General features: G+C 40.0%; 2 protein-coding genes across 6 annotated transcripts in view; one reads left to right on the forward strand and one right to left on the reverse strand.

Annotated features, from left to right (window-relative positions):
- Positions 1-15611, forward strand: part of LOC122817037 (transient receptor potential cation channel subfamily C member 4 associated protein) — a gene marked incomplete in the record, with an annotated part of 2826501 nt that overhangs the window by 639005 nt on the left and 2171885 nt on the right.
- Positions 1-15611, reverse strand: part of ENG (endoglin) — a 730651-nt gene that overhangs the window by 7281 nt on the left and 707759 nt on the right. For all 5 annotated transcript variants that reach the window (XM_044090171.1, XM_044090170.1, XM_044090172.1 and 2 more), the window contains exon 15: positions 6586-6681. In XM_044090171.1, the coding sequence (XP_043946106.1) occupies positions 6586-6681 (96 nt within the window). The remainder of the gene's footprint in view (positions 1-6585; positions 6682-15611) is intronic.

A 15611-nucleotide genomic window follows, 5' to 3' on the forward strand; every position in this document is an offset into this window, starting at 1 on the left:
CTGTGTTCTTTGCTATACATTTAATGAATGAATGCAAGCTTGAAAAATATTTCCTTTAAGTTGTTTTAGTTAACGTGTGTGCATGTACGTGTGAATGCATGCCTGGGTATATATATGTCTGTGTAAGAGCACACTTAGGTACTACTTTAGTGCTGTTCTTATTTTAAGAATGATACCGGATTTCCTTCCATTTTATTACTTTAAATTTTTATGAGATTTTTTATATTTATATAAAATAATTATACTAACTTTGGGAGTTCAGAAATACTGCCTTCTGTTTTGTTAACACACTGCTTCTTTCCCATATTGTGAGACAGTAGGGAAAGAGGGAGACGGGGGAGTGTTTGGAGCAAGCAAGAAGAAATAGTTTTCACAAGTATTTGTTATATATTCTTCCCCACAGACTAAACTTTTTTTTTTACTGTGATGCTTTCTATTTTTTTTTTTACTGTGAAAGTCTTAATGCATTATTAATGGAAGAAAATATTTAGCATTCTTTCCTGTCCCTGCACATACAAAACTTTGCTAGCAAGGTTTTAGCAGTAGCAAAATGCTTTTGTTTTATAATAAATATTATGTAGTATACAGTTTGTGGAGGAAGAAATGCCCGTTAGTCTTTATTTTTCCTTTTATTTGTGATTTCTGGCTTTATTTGACATTTGCCCTTAATTTGTTTATATCTTGTTTCTCTTACTGTCGGTAGTGTCACTACACTTTACTTTCAGTATTTCTTATTCCAGAAGGGCTGTATGAAATGTTATCACAATGTGACTCAGCTGCTGATATGCTTATTAAGGTTATCCATGGTGTAATGTGCATTATACAATGGCAGAGAAATTTGCCATTTTCTATTGGTCAGAATCTTCTTCCTTCTGTATTTCTTACAATAACTCATGAAACAAAGATTAGTCACTGCTGCCAGGTAGAGCAGTAGTCAAATGCCATTCTCTTTTCCTCTGTAAATGAAGCTTTTTAAAACTGTAACTAGTTACACACAATAAAACATGCCAGACAAGGAATGCTGTGAAGCAACCACAGGCATGATCGCCAACAGCACAACTGCCAAACTCAGAAGGTTGTAGGATCTTTTTCCTGATGATATACAAAGCCATTGTGAATAGATGCACTGCAGCTGCAGTAGTGTGTTTACATAAAGGAATGTTGCTATTTTACAGATATCTGAGGACTGCCTGAGACCAGCAACATCAGTATCATTGTGTACAATTGGAATGGTGATTGTATTAAGAATACAGCAATTTTTATGATCAATACTTGTACCACAAGCAAATAATATTTAAACTGTTATGCAGTGCAAACACCTATTAGAAAAATCCTTGTGAGGGATTTGTTGCCCACACACCATATAACTCTTACAAAATACACTTCTGAATTTGATTCAGAATCAGACACAAGCAAAACAATGAAGCAGATGTATGGTGTGAGAAAAGATCCCCTATGAGCTATGTATCTGTTTGCTGTAAGTAGGCCAAATGGTGGTAGACGGAGTTGTACAAAACACATATGGCTATGCATACTGCACAGTGAAAAGATCTGAAGATGGCATTGGGTGAATCACTATTTATAACATTGACATCTTTACTGCTTTGTAGAAGAACATTGTCAGAAGCTCTGGGAGATGGTAAAGCTGTGGAAGTAAGGGAGGCCAAGGGCTACTTGCATGAGGGATATTCCAAACGAGAAGACAGCAGCAGTGAATACTATGATGAGCACCTCTCCAGTACTACTTCCATCTGAATTAGCATTCCTCCTCTTTGCACTTTAACTTTTCCCAGATGTGTTAACGTATCTTTATCCTCGCTAGCATTTGTTTTCTCAGTTGACTGGCAACTATTATTGTGTCATATATGAACACCCAGTTCTGGAAACAACTTACTTTCTTTGGAAAGAGAAATAAAACTGAATTTCTTTCCATAATAATCATGTCTGCTCAAGCCATATCTTTCATCGATTGCATATCTAAGTCAGAGTCAGTACGTCTGTGAAATGATTTTCCTTCCTCCTTGCATCAGTGATAGCTGCTGCATTATCCAAACAATCTCTACTACTTGCGCTAACATATTTTTCTGGTAAATACACTACGTTTAATCCTTTGCCTGGGCAGTACAGAACATTTGTATCATACATAGGATCATAATATCATAAGAGGTCATTAGGCTAATGGCCCTAGAGCCGCTAAGTCTAGCCATGCATGCTCCAGTTTTCCCAATTATCAATGCCCATGGGCTTTAATGCCTTTGATAAATGCCTGTGCCTTAGGGCATCTAGAAACTGCCCCATCTATAAGGGGAAACAGGCAGCAAGCCAGGGGTAAATTTGTGATTTCCCATCCATTGGTCTAAATTATGTTGAAATAGACTTAGGGAAGAGCAGTGTTTCACATAAATAGGAAGTCTGTTCCAGAGAAGGAGTAATCACTGAAACACACATTTGTCCCACCAAGCTTTGTTTACATCACAGATAAGACTTAGATCAGGTAATTTTAGTGCAGTTTGTTTTACTAATGTGTAGCAGATCCATCAGGGCAGGATTGGAGAATGCCTTGTAGGTTAGGCATAGATTGCCCCTCAGTAGTATGCAGGAGACCTAGTACAGGGACAGGACCTTGAGGCTGTCTGCATGTGACATATTGTTTACACCCTGTATTCTTTTAATTAGGAAACTATGGTCACTCCAGCTGTTGCAAATGCCTGGTCAGGAACATGTTGAAGGGTTCATTGTACTCTATTATTGGTCTAGTGAGGGCTCAGTATAGTGGAACTATGATCTCCTTAGAGCTGGATGCCACACTTTTACGTATAAGTTGTGTCATGTAGAAGGATTTTCTCACTACCATGAACACATGGTGATCAAATTTCTGGTTACTGTCAACCTGGGTTCCCAAGTCTCCTACCACTGGATTCACTCGTAGGCAATTGTTATAAATTTGTAATTTGGGGGAGGGGGGTCATCTTCCCAAAGGATATAATTATGTATTTTTTGCATTAAGTTTTAGGCCATGGTTCTGGCACCAGTTATTTGTCCATGTCAGAAAACCTTCCTGGAGGATATCTACATCTTTGGAGGATTCACTGATTGCACCCAGCTTGAAGTCATCAGCAAATTTAGTCAGCTAAAGGCCTTCTACATTTGCTTTGACTTCAGAAAAGTATATTCCAAACATTAGAGGTACCAGTGCCAAGCCCTGTGGGACACCACTAGTAGCCAGCCTATTGGTTCATAGGTAGGTACTAGGCTACTGGTGGAAGTGGACTGCCCCAACCTAACTTCATAGGTCCTATCTGTGAGCCATTTGGCTATCCATCAGATGACATAGGGATTTATGCCTAAATTTGTGAGTTTGTCTATAATATCCCAGTGAGGTATTGTGTCACATGCCTTTGCCAGATCAAGGTAGGCAGTGTGTGTACCATTTTGCTCTTGTCCATGGCTGTACTGACCTTCTAGAAGAAGTCAACCAAGACCTTGACCTGCCCTTGATGAAACCAAACTGGGATGGGTCCTGAGTTTGAAGATTTCCCATAGCTTTGTTTATCAAGTCCATAATAATTCTTTCCAAGGCCTTGCATATAAGAAAAATCAAACATATGGGTCTGTAGTTGGTCTGTCTTTGTGTAGAGGGATGACAGTTGCAGCCTTCCATTCCCTAGAGATGAGGCCTATCTGGAGACTGTGGTTGCATAGAGATTCTAGCTGGCCTGATAAGTCATGTTTCAAACTATTTAAATATTCTAGTAGGTCTGACAAGTTACGTTTCAAGATATTTTGCAGACATCCTGGGATGTTATTAGGAACCATTGATGTAGTGTTTTTAGCTTTGGAGAGTGCAGTGAGATCCTGCTCTTTAATGATAGTTGGGGGAGACATGGTAGAGGGTATCTCCTGGGTAGAACTGGGGGTGATAGGTGGATGAAACTGGAAATAGATTTATTTTTTACCAGTCAACAAATTTGCTATATCCCCCACTTCATTATAGGAAGTTCCATTTTCTATTGGTTCAAGCACATTATTGGATGTTCCCTTTAAGGTTGTGTACATAACTGTAAAATCCCCTTTGTTCATTCTTAGCCTGGAAGACTAATTTTCCTCAAAATTGGCTTTGGTGGACATTACTATTCCCCTCAGTTGCTTGGTGAGACTGACAAAGGAGCTATTTGTCTTTTGGGCATAGCCCTTCCTATTTTTGGACAAGATTTTGTTTCCTTTCGTAGGTTCATAGGATGCTACTAGGCTATTGACCCAAAGGTCTTTACAAGGTTAGGCATTAAATCCCAATATAATACTAGATGAGAGATATCATTTATGCCCAAGATTTGTCTAGCAAGGACTACCCATGTCCAAGAGGGAAGCAGGAGCAGGAGCAATCCATGGCAGAAATTTATGGCTTCCCATCCAAGTTGCACTTAGGCACGGTTATGGAGGTGCTCTGCTTGACATGGATTGGAAGTCTATTCCAGAGGAGTGACAACCTCTGAGATGTAGCTGTGTCTCCAGCAGGTCCTGTTTATGTCAGAAGCTAGATTGAGGTCCCTGGAATTGGCAACTCTAGTCCCATTTGACTTACGGATGTGCAACATTTCCATTAGCTTTGGGTCAGAGATAGCCTTGTAAGCCAGGCATAAGTTACCTCTAAGTAATCTACATGCTACATGAATTACAACAAAATTTAATTTAGTTTATACATGTGCTTCTGATTTTTTTACATACTAATAATGTAGTGACAACATATTGCAGTCATCACCTTTCTAAAGATTTCAGTTTTAAAATACAAGTGATGGATATTTGGTCATTCATGAGAGAATCCTGAAGAAAACACATGGCCACAAGAAGACAGTAATATAAAGTACATCCCGATGGCATCTGGAGGTTAGGAGTAAACCTTAAAGCTGAGAAGATGCCTAACTAAGTCTACTCAAGGGAAGAAAAGGGTTATTTACTTTAGTGCATTTAATGCTGAGATGTATAAAATCATGTTTGAAACCAGTTTAAATAAATCACCCAGGAATGTAGTAGAACATTGTGTGTGTGTGTGTGTGGGGGGGGACGACAAAATTCTCATAAGTTGATCTGTTTTCCTCTATGTTTTATACTGTCCCTTTCCCACAGCTGCCATATAAAAAAATGTCATGAAGCACAGAAGAAAATATTGCAAAAAACTACCCTTTATCCCCAACTCTGTATCTGTCTAGGGAAGAAAATGCACAAGCAAAATTCCTAGATTTAATGACTTAAATAATTTGTTTGCTCATTTTCTCCTGGTCTGTTGTTGCTGACGACTTCAAACCCCTCCTTGTATGTCCTTATTGCCCTCTCTCCGCAAGTCCTATCCTTAGCAGCCCGCTAGTGTGACCCCCCTCTGGGAGGGCCTCCCTTTCAAGAGACCACCTGATAGTCAAGCTGGCCATCTCCACATCAAGCTCAGTGGGTGCAAAACTTGCCAAGCAAGGAAAGTGAGATAGAACACGGTGGCACTATTGTACTGCAACTAATGTTTATTTAACTTAGGCTACATGTCCCTTCATTGTGGTGATATCACTACATGTCCCTTCATTGTGGTGACATAAACACATAAATCGGGTAAGCAGTGATGAGCTTCTCCAAGCACATACCCAACTAGCCCATAAGACTGGCATATCTTTGCGGGCCTCCTCTCTGAGCTCCATTCTTGACTAATACTCCATTTTTGCTAGGGGAGATAGAGAGGCAATTTACTGCTAGCTAAAGGCTGCAGTTGAAACCATTACATATCCTGAAACCCTTATAAAGAAACCACATCAAATTCCTGAACACAGTTTAGCTGAACTGAATAAAGCTGAAATTGAAAAGTTGAACTACCATCTATTGATACTGGCATTTCTGTGTAACATTGCTTTGATATAATTTCAGATGCAGTCATGGGGACTATATAAGTTGGCATGACAGGACCTATGCACACAGCATCCTCAGTTTGTGAGGATACGGGACGTTTTGACCCTGGACAGTTTGACTCTGGATGGTTTGACCCCACTGAAATGGCAAAGCAAGAAATAAATAAGCCACAGATATTTTGACATAAAAAAGAAAAAATGTTATATACTGCTCATGCATTCACATAGTTACTGAAAATGTCAAAGATTGCCGAACCATCTGGGGTTGAATAGTCCTGCTTCCTTTTGTGAAGAGCAGACTTAGGTCTTACTTTCTCCACACCTCCTCAACTTAAAACATTTCATTCTGAACCTGCACAATCCTTAACGGTAAAAAACAATGCCTTCTATGATTTTTAGACCTCGCCATGATATGTACATAGCTGTATATGAAAAGCCTTTGTATATTTCGCTACAAGTTTCAGTTTCTTTGAAGTGTTCATTTTCACCCATTTTTCTTTCAGTCATCATCATTTGGGCCTGCTTAAAACTGTCATGCAGTAATGTGAATAAGGACTTTCACTGTTTTATCTCAAAACATTACATAGACAAAGCTGTCTGCAACCTCTGTGATTCCACTGAAATAAGATTTTGGCAAATATGTGGTTTTAGTAAAACTTTGTTATAACAATTGGATGAAAACATTGAGGTCATTACTTACTGGTACGTATGTAAATTAAAATGAGTGCAGCAACAAGAGCCATTCCAATCAAAAAGGCACCAAATGTGACGCCCACCACAACGGCTGGTTTCAGTCCTGAAAAAAATAAAAGAAATCTTAGCAGCTGAATCATCCTTATTTTACTACAGCAAGGCAGTCAAACTAATTTATTCCACAGGTCTGCAGAGATTACCAATAAATGAAAACGACGTGGCATATAACTACTGTGTCTACATTATCATTTTAAAGAAAATAATTAGAAACAGAAGAAGCAATCCTTATAGTTCACAGTGACATCACTAATCTAACTTATCAGTTTAGTAGGAGTAGGTCTTAATTCTCAGTGATGAAGATGATGCTGATGTAGTTGAAACACTGCAGTGGAAGACCCCTGGTATGCAGATATACGGCAGCATTAGGCAATGCCAGAAAATTCTGGGCATGGTCAACTTAAAAACTGATGATAATTAAATTTAATCTGTTTTGAATAAGGATATCTAGGTCTCAAGTCATAACTCAAGTTGTTGTGTGTTCCAGAAATTCACTTCAAGTTTGAAGCATGGGAGGTACATTTCTTGAATCTGTTTCACAAGCACATAAATGAATTGTGATCCAGTAATAAAATTATGTAATTTTACCAGTTAAAACAAAAATGTGTATGTTGTGTAAATTAATATCTTTTAAAGCTGTTGTCTGATTAGTGGTAAACTTTACTTCTGGATCCCATTGAGATGAGTTACAATTTTAAAGCTGTTGGCTGGTATTCCATGAAGTTCTGTTGTGGCTGCGGTAAGTGCAACAGCACAAACTGTGTTAAATTATAAACTGAGTTTTTCATACTCATCAACTCCACTATAACAAGGTTATTTATCTCTTGATTTTGGAGAATAGTTAGCATTTTCAATGTATTACAATAAAGTTAAAAGGCTTTCCTCTGCAGAACAGGTTCAAACTGCTTGCTATATAAATAAAACTTTGCTGGAGCAAGATGTTCATGTTTTACTACAGTAGTGCAGAATTTAACACACAGTTTCTGAACTGCTAGTGGGTCACTGTTAAGGTAGCCAAATAAAGCATGTGAACATATTAACTTTACCTGCATGCAGCAATAACTTCACAGCAGTTCGAGTTGCATGTTTTATTCTCTGTAACCTAAATTGTAACTGCTTGCCTATACTGTCTAGAGGAGTTAAGTATCATGCCAGGATGGTAAACATTTTTTTGACTTACAGTGCTGATTTTGTCGCAGGACATCCAGTATCACAAGGGGAACATTAATAACAGCACTGATCCTCAGTGTAGACAGACTACATGGAGTCATATTAATTAACTTCAAGAAACTAGTATCTGAAAGTCATATTATACAATGTATAATCAAGAAAGAGAAAGAACACCAAAAACATGGTTTATAAGCACTTATATACTGGTTATAATGTTTTTCAATTATCACTCAGAATGAAAACAAGTGTTTTTTGGGTCTGTATCACATTGTCGAAGTTTTACAACTTCAAACGCTGTATGGTCGAAGTTGTGAAACTTTGAAAACTTAAAAATATAAAAATAATAAATAAATTACCTGGCGGTTGTAAGCAGGGGGGCAAGCCCCCATGCAACCCCCCCGCTCTTTAAATATACCAACTCTGAGACTGCACTACAATGCAGTACAGTGCGGAAAGGGATGATTTGCCTTTACTACATTGTAGCACGATTTTGGAGTTGGTATATTTAAAGAGTGTGAGGGGGTGCAGGGGGGCTTGCCCCCTTGCTTACAACTGTCAGGTATGTTTTTTATTATTTTTATTTTGTTTTTCAACAATATAGCGTTCAAAGTTGTAAAACTTCGACAACGTGATAGAGACCCGTGTTTTTCTGGTACTCAACTTCCAGCTGATACATTTACTTCTTTTTCGGTTGTCTGTGCTTTCCCTTTGTGTATGTAGTGAACAGTTTGCTGTCATCTCTTTGCTAATTTTATTTAAAGCTAGCCGCACTCTGATTTGTTAGACTGTGGGATGAATTCAGTGCTTCCCTGAAGTTTCCAGTGAAAATGGCACATGCAAGTTACTTCCATTAGTAGATTCCTCTATAAACAGTCAAATGAGTAAGTGAAAATATTTTAGCTTTCTTTATATTATTCAGTAAATCTGTTAACTGTTTTAGGGGGCATGTAAAAGAATATTAATAGAGAAGATGCAGGAAAGGGTAGTAGACCTAAACTGAGCAATGCTTCCAGTGCAAGAGCAAACCTATCTGTACAGACAAACTATATGTTAATTCTCAGTATACTTAATGTGTAGGTCTAGACTGGCTATTAGCAGGATGACAGTGGCTAGTGTAAAAGTCTGATGGGGGGGTTACATGAAGGTAGCACATGTAATTCTACTGTATTTAAGTGCAAACAAATGCTCAACTGGATAAACTGGTCAGTCTTAGCTCCTTTAAATATACTGTTCAAAATGCTAACCACAGTGTAATACCCAATGTGAGACATCCCTTGGCAGAGCAAAATCCTTAGGTCTGTGACAAGTGTAGTCTTATAACAATGTAATTACAATATTTGATTTGATGGTAATGGTTAAGACTTTCAAGAAGAATTTTTTATCTAATTTTCTACATTAATAATTATTCAGGAAGCAGCAGAAAATTCTGTGCCCACTGAATGATAAATAATGAGTATGATGTTTAGTGACCTTGAAGGTGTGGAGAGTAACTGAGACCAATGACAATGGGAAAAACCTTGATTGGGAACCACAAGGAACATATCTATATATCTATATATCTATATATATATATATATATATATATATATATATATATATATATATACTTACATATACATATACACGTGTGTATGTATGTCTTTATGTATGGAAGCATAACCTTCCTTCGAAACAGAAAGTTGCCGATCCTACAATGATCAACCTTTTTCCACTGAAAATGTAAATATCTATACACAAAGGATTGAAAAAAACCCCACACACCCCTGCTAATATCAACACAAAAATTGTCACAGTTAAAATTGCACCTACTAGGCAATACTCCCTGAACAGCAAACCTTGTTTACTGTACCTCTAATCCTGACTATTCTCTAATGGCAGATGCACATTAGTAGGATATTTCTGCATGCACGTGTGAAGCTGTCTGGTTCCAACAGCAACTTAGACAGGCCAATCATAGTATTTTAATCTGTTGTCATTTTGTTTTGTTAGTGCACAGGGTGAGCTAAGCAAACAGGATGAGGAAATAGCAAAGGCCAGGTGTGAGGAAACTGATCTCTTTCAAGAGGAAGTGTTAACAGCTGCACATCCCTCTCTAGAAAGATAGCTTCAAAACACAAGTCATACAGGAAAGAAGGCTCATACTTTCTTGGTTTGTTTCATGCAGGCAGACAAACTGTCAAAATAATCATTAATGAACTAAAAGGTGGCGTTCTTAGAAATCTAACCTTGACTTGAAGAGTTGTTTACAGGAAAGTACTGATGTGATTCTGCATTATCATATGTGGCTGTACTCTTGCAGTCATTAAGCTAGCAGTGAAATGGTGGACTGCTATGCTGATTTATGTAAGGTCATACATGCATGTGTGTGTGTGTGTGTGTGTGTATACACATTTTGCTGCATCCTTATATGATGGAGTGACTATCTTATGGAAGATAGCTTGTAGTAGAAAAAGGAGCTGAATATTTACTTGGTTGCCTTAAATGCCACTGCCCCTCTATCTTTGTTTAGCACACCTTCACGTCTTATTAGCTGATATGAGAAACTGATCTCTGTCTCAGTAAGATGCATAAAAACATCTTACAACGTAAATTTATCCGTTAAAAAACTGTATGTTACCATTGCTTTGAATCTCAACATTTTTCAAAAAATGTTATTTTCTTTATTGTTATGCTATCACCATTCCTTTCTTCAACACGTTATAATAAAATACAGACAGTTTTCCTTCTACGCAGACAAGAGCTCACCATTTAAATACTAAATCCATGTGCAGTCCATCTCCAGTTGTGTTTTATACAATTCCTCCCAGGGAACCAAGCACCTTATTTCAGATTATTACTTGTCTTCCAAAGATAGCTCAAATTATGTGACTGCTTTAAACATAGTGGTAACTGCATCTGTCATGTTATTGGGATGGTATGCATTCCCATTTGCTGTGCCCCAAATTTTACAATTTGTATTTAACATAAAACTCTACAGCTTGAAACTGAAAAAATATGTGTTTTGTTATTCTATAATAAATTAAAATCCCTGAAATACTGCAAACTATTTCTATTTTTTCTTAATTTTGTTCTACCCCCCCCCGAAAAAAGAAATAAGACCTGACCGGCATCGGCATAGCGATGTGATTGTGTTTAATGCTTATAATTTCCCTCTCTCAGTGTACTCTGTCCTTAGAATATGAAATTATCAAGCTGTACCCTCTCATACAATGTTTTCCTTGCATTTAATTAGAATGATAGTACCCACAATTAGCACTAAATTTGAAAATCTCAGGGCAGGGTGTCAAACTTTCTTCCCATGACTCTGTGGTTTGAGTTCCATGTGAAGTTTTAAATAAGTTGTAATAAGTAATTTCATATTCATCTGAAAATGGTGCTTAAAACATTTTTTTGAAAAAGTAGGAATCAAGTACCTTTTCATTTGTTCTCTTTCACTAATATCAAGTTAATTCAGTTTGAGATTGCATCATAAAAGAACTATGCATTAATCGGTCTGTGTAAAGCACATGCTGGAGACATAGCTCATAGGTAGGTATTAGGCTATCTGCCCAAAGGCATTTATAAACCTAGCCAGAATGTGTTGGCTTTTGCCACCCCCTAGATTAGATGTTCATCGTGTTTTACTGTTGCAGTCCTAACTAATGGGTTATCTGGCTCCCGGTAGCCCTCGAGCGGCCAGAATACCAAAGGTAAGTAAAAATGACATCGACTGCCATCGATTGTAAAGGACGTCAGGGCATCTGATACAAAAGTAGGCAGCCGTCATCACTTCCTCAGTCTTCCTTGCCACGGAGCCCAAAGCAGAAGCTTTTCATGTATGAGTGCCGGTCGTCAGATTACCTTGGTTGGTTTTCTGACTACAAGAGTTGATGTTTACTACAAGCTAAGTACCCCATTGCGAATCCTTTTTTCTTACCTTAACGAATGTCAGAAAAGGTTAATAATTGTCTTACCTGTGGAAAGCAGATTCCCCATAGAGATTTTCATTCCTATTGAATTATCTGTTTAGGCCTTGACCACGACGTTCCCAATTGTAATCTTTGTCCCTCCTTTAATCCGCGTACCATCCGTCGTCAGGCTAAGATTCTGGCTAGGCATTTTGGAATTTGGCCTAAGTTTGTTGGTATGCCATCCTCCGGTCTTCAGGCTTCTGATATTCTGAAAAAGTGTAAGGACAAGGACTGTGACAGGCCTCAGAAATCTAAGTACTCAGATGAGGTTAAGTTGGTCATCAGTCAGGCGGGAGCCAGTGAGACGCTTTCGCAGTCCCTGCAGTCCGCAGATGTACAACTGCAGGCCTTGACTGAGTCTGAGTCCCTTGGGCTTTCGGCCTCCATTTTGTCTTCTGACCTGTTGCCGGTTGTCTCTTCTGCTGGAGCCGGTACCGCTAAGCTGACTCCAGGGTCCAAGGCCTCCATTTTGCACTCAGACAGCAAACTTCTTTCTTCAACTCTTGCTGTTCCTTTTGCAGTTGCCAGGCCTCCCGAGTCCTTCAGGCTTGCAGGTAAACCTCCCATTTGTAAGTCTGTGAAAAAGCAGTCTCCAGTTCCTTCGAGTTCCCCTCAATCCCAAATGGGTCAAATGGCTAATGACTTGTTAACTCTTATTAGCGGTTATCAGCCTCATCCTCCTAAAAGGAGTAGGGATGCTTCTCCTGAGGTTTTGTCCTGTTCAGGATCTGATTCTTCCAGCATTTCTGCTGAGGAAGAGGAATTTTCTTAGGTTTTTCTCTTTGAGGATTCAGATGCAGAGGAGTCCATCCCTTCGGCCTCTCCTCCAGAGGATTTCTCTTTTGGCGACACTTTAAATACCCTCAGGGAACATTTTAAATGGGAAAGCCAGGATTATCCCCAATCTAAGAAACGGATTAGGGAGTTTCTGGATTTACCTCAGCATAAGCCTCTGGCTATTCCCTCTGTGTTGGAAGTTGTTGATGATGTTTTTCTGGAAAATTGCTCGTCTCCAAATTCAGTTCCCCCTGCTCCCAGGAAACCTGACAGGTACTACAGAGTCCCTGATTCTCATCTATTTCTCTTTAGGAACCTGTTGGCAGATCCAGAGGTTATTTATCAGGGCCGTAAAGTAATTAATGCCACTGTTACTAGGAATCCTGTTCTTTCAGACAGGGAATCTAGGAACCTAGATAGGTGGGGCAAGAAAGTTTATACCTCTGCCACCGTAGCTATTAGGGCTACCAATTGCCTTTTTCATATGCTGAAGTACCAGCAGCACACTTTGGAGGCTATTAAGTCAAAATAGCAAATGTACCTCTTTTGGCAGAGAGTAAAGATATGCAGGATTTACTGAATTCAGCCACTCTGGTCAATAAGCATTCTTTGCATTGTGGTTTTGACATCCTTGAGGCCTCCGGTAGGTCTACGGCTACTGGATCTGTTATTAGAAGCCATGCTTGGCTCATAGAACAGCCTCTTCCAAAACCTGTCAAGGCTAAGCTTTTGGATGTACCTTTGTATAAGGACAATCTTTTTGGAAGCAAAGCTGAGGAGGTACTTAAGAAGATGGAGGATAAGGCCAAGTCCATGCAAACTGTTAAGGATTTTCTGCAAGTTCAACACCCTCGCTTTAGCAGGAACTACCCTTCCAAGAGTTGGACCTTTCCTGATACCAGCAGACAGAACAGTTCCAGGACTAGAGGTTACAAATCTTCTAGGGTGCAGACAGCTACCCCTCAAAGGTCTAGGTGGTGGCAGGCTTTTTCTTCTACGGTGGGAAGCTCCAAGCCTGCATCTTAATTGAAACACTCTCCTTTTTGCAACTTCTGCCTGTTCTTGCTTCCATGGAGAGTCCTTTAGGGGGAAGGTTGGCCCTTTTTTCAGATGTCTGGGCCTCTATCACAGACAATAAATGGGTTCTCAAAACGGTGTCCCTGGGGCACAAGTTTTGTTTTCACACCTTTCCAGCTCCCAAGGGATTCCCAGACATTCCTCCAAACCAAAGGGCAGAAGTAGAAAAACAAATTTTTGTCTTTGTTTCATCTGGGAGCAATAGAATCAGTTCCTGCTCAACAGGTAGGCCATGGCTTTTATTACAGGCTTTTCCTAGTTCGGAAAAAATAAGGCACCTGGTGTCCTATCCTAGATCTTTCCATTCTGAACTCTTTTCTAGTAATTCCAAAGTTCAAAATGCCCACTCTGCATCAGTTGCTGCCAATGCTAGAGAAGGATTCCTGGCTGGTAACCTTGGGTCTCAAAGAGGCTTATCTGCACATCCCTAGCAGGGAAAGTTGCAGGCAGTATCTTGTTTCAGAGTGGGCAAGCAACATTACCAGTTCTCTGCTCTGTCCTTTGGCTTATCTACTGCTCCCAGAGTCTTCACAAAATGCCTGGCCGCAGTCATTGCTTTTTGCAGGCAGAAGAAAATTCAGATTTACCCATACTTGGATGACTGTCTGATTCAAGCAAGTTCTCAGGAACAGCTATTAAAGGATCTGGAATTTGTAAAGACTCTTCTCTCTTCCCCGGGTTATACTCTCAATGAGGGAAAATCAAAAATGGTACCATCCAAGGAGATAACATTCCTGGGAGAGAGTCTGAACACAGTCGCCCGGATGATATATCTCATCCAGGAGAAGCAGACAACTTTTTGTTTACTTCAATGACTTGGCAAGCCTGTCCCAGCTCCCTGCAAGGAAATACCTGCAAGCTCTGGGATTCATGGCATCTTGTATACTCATGATTCCGTATGCAAGACTGCATATGAGGAAATTGCAATGGTACCTCAAGAACATTTGGTGTCAACACACACAGGACCTGGATATGATGATCCCTCTGCTTCCATCTCTGCAGATGGAGTTTCTATGGTGGGCAACAACCTGTCTACAAAACAAAGTCATGCCCTTTCGGACACCACCTGCCACTCAAGTTCTGACTACAGACGCATCGGACTATGCCTGAGGAGCTCACCTGGATGGCAGATGCATACAGGGACAGTGGAATGGCCAGCAGATGCACCTGCACATAAATCTAAAAGAGTTGATTGCAGTTCAACAGGCCTTACTGGCTTTCAAGCATCTTCTTTCTCCAGGGACTCTGCTTGTCAGAACAGACAACACCGTAGTCATGTGGTACATCAACAAGCACTCTTACCCCCTGTGCAGACAAAGCATGAATCTTTGGTCCGTGGCAGCATCCCTGGACTTTCATCTTCTAGCTCAGTTTCTCCCAGGAACGCTCAGTGTTTTGGCAGACCAGTTGAGCAGGCGAACCCTGGATCCTCACGAGTGGCAACTGAACAGAGCAGTTTTTTACAGCATCATTCAATGTTGGGGAACACCTCAGGTGGATCTTTTCTCCTCCCCAGACAACCATCTTCTCCCTCTCTTTTGCACCAGACAGCATCACAGCAGAGCCTGGAGAGTGGATGCTCTGTCCTTCCCTTGAATGTTGCTATCAGTTTACGCCTTCCCTCCTCTTCCTCTTCTACCCAGGGTATTATTGAAGATCAGGGATGAATGACCAAGGACTATTCTCATTGCTCCAGACTGGCCCAGACAGCCTTGGTATCCACTGCTTTGCAGTCTCTCCAAATTTCCTCCTTGGCATCTTCCTCTGAAGCCAGATCTTTTGGTTCAGGAAGGGGGAATCCTTCTGCATCCTCATCTTCAGTCCCTTCATTTGGGAGCATGGCTCATTGTATGACTCCTTCCTTATCTTCTTCCCTTCCCCAGCAGGTGGTTGATGTGCTGAGGGAGGCCTAGCACTAGGAAGTCCTACACTGGCAAATGGGAAAGGTTCTCTCATTGGATGCAGGCTAGAGGGTAATCGTCTTCTCAGCCTACCATTCCTC

The sequence above is a fragment of the Protopterus annectens genome, chromosome 12.part0 (genome assembly GCF_019279795.1).
Source record: "Protopterus annectens isolate FY-2018-M chromosome 12.part0, PAN1.0, whole genome shotgun sequence".
In the NCBI taxonomy this organism is placed as follows: domain Eukaryota; kingdom Metazoa; phylum Chordata; order Ceratodontiformes; family Protopteridae; genus Protopterus; species Protopterus annectens.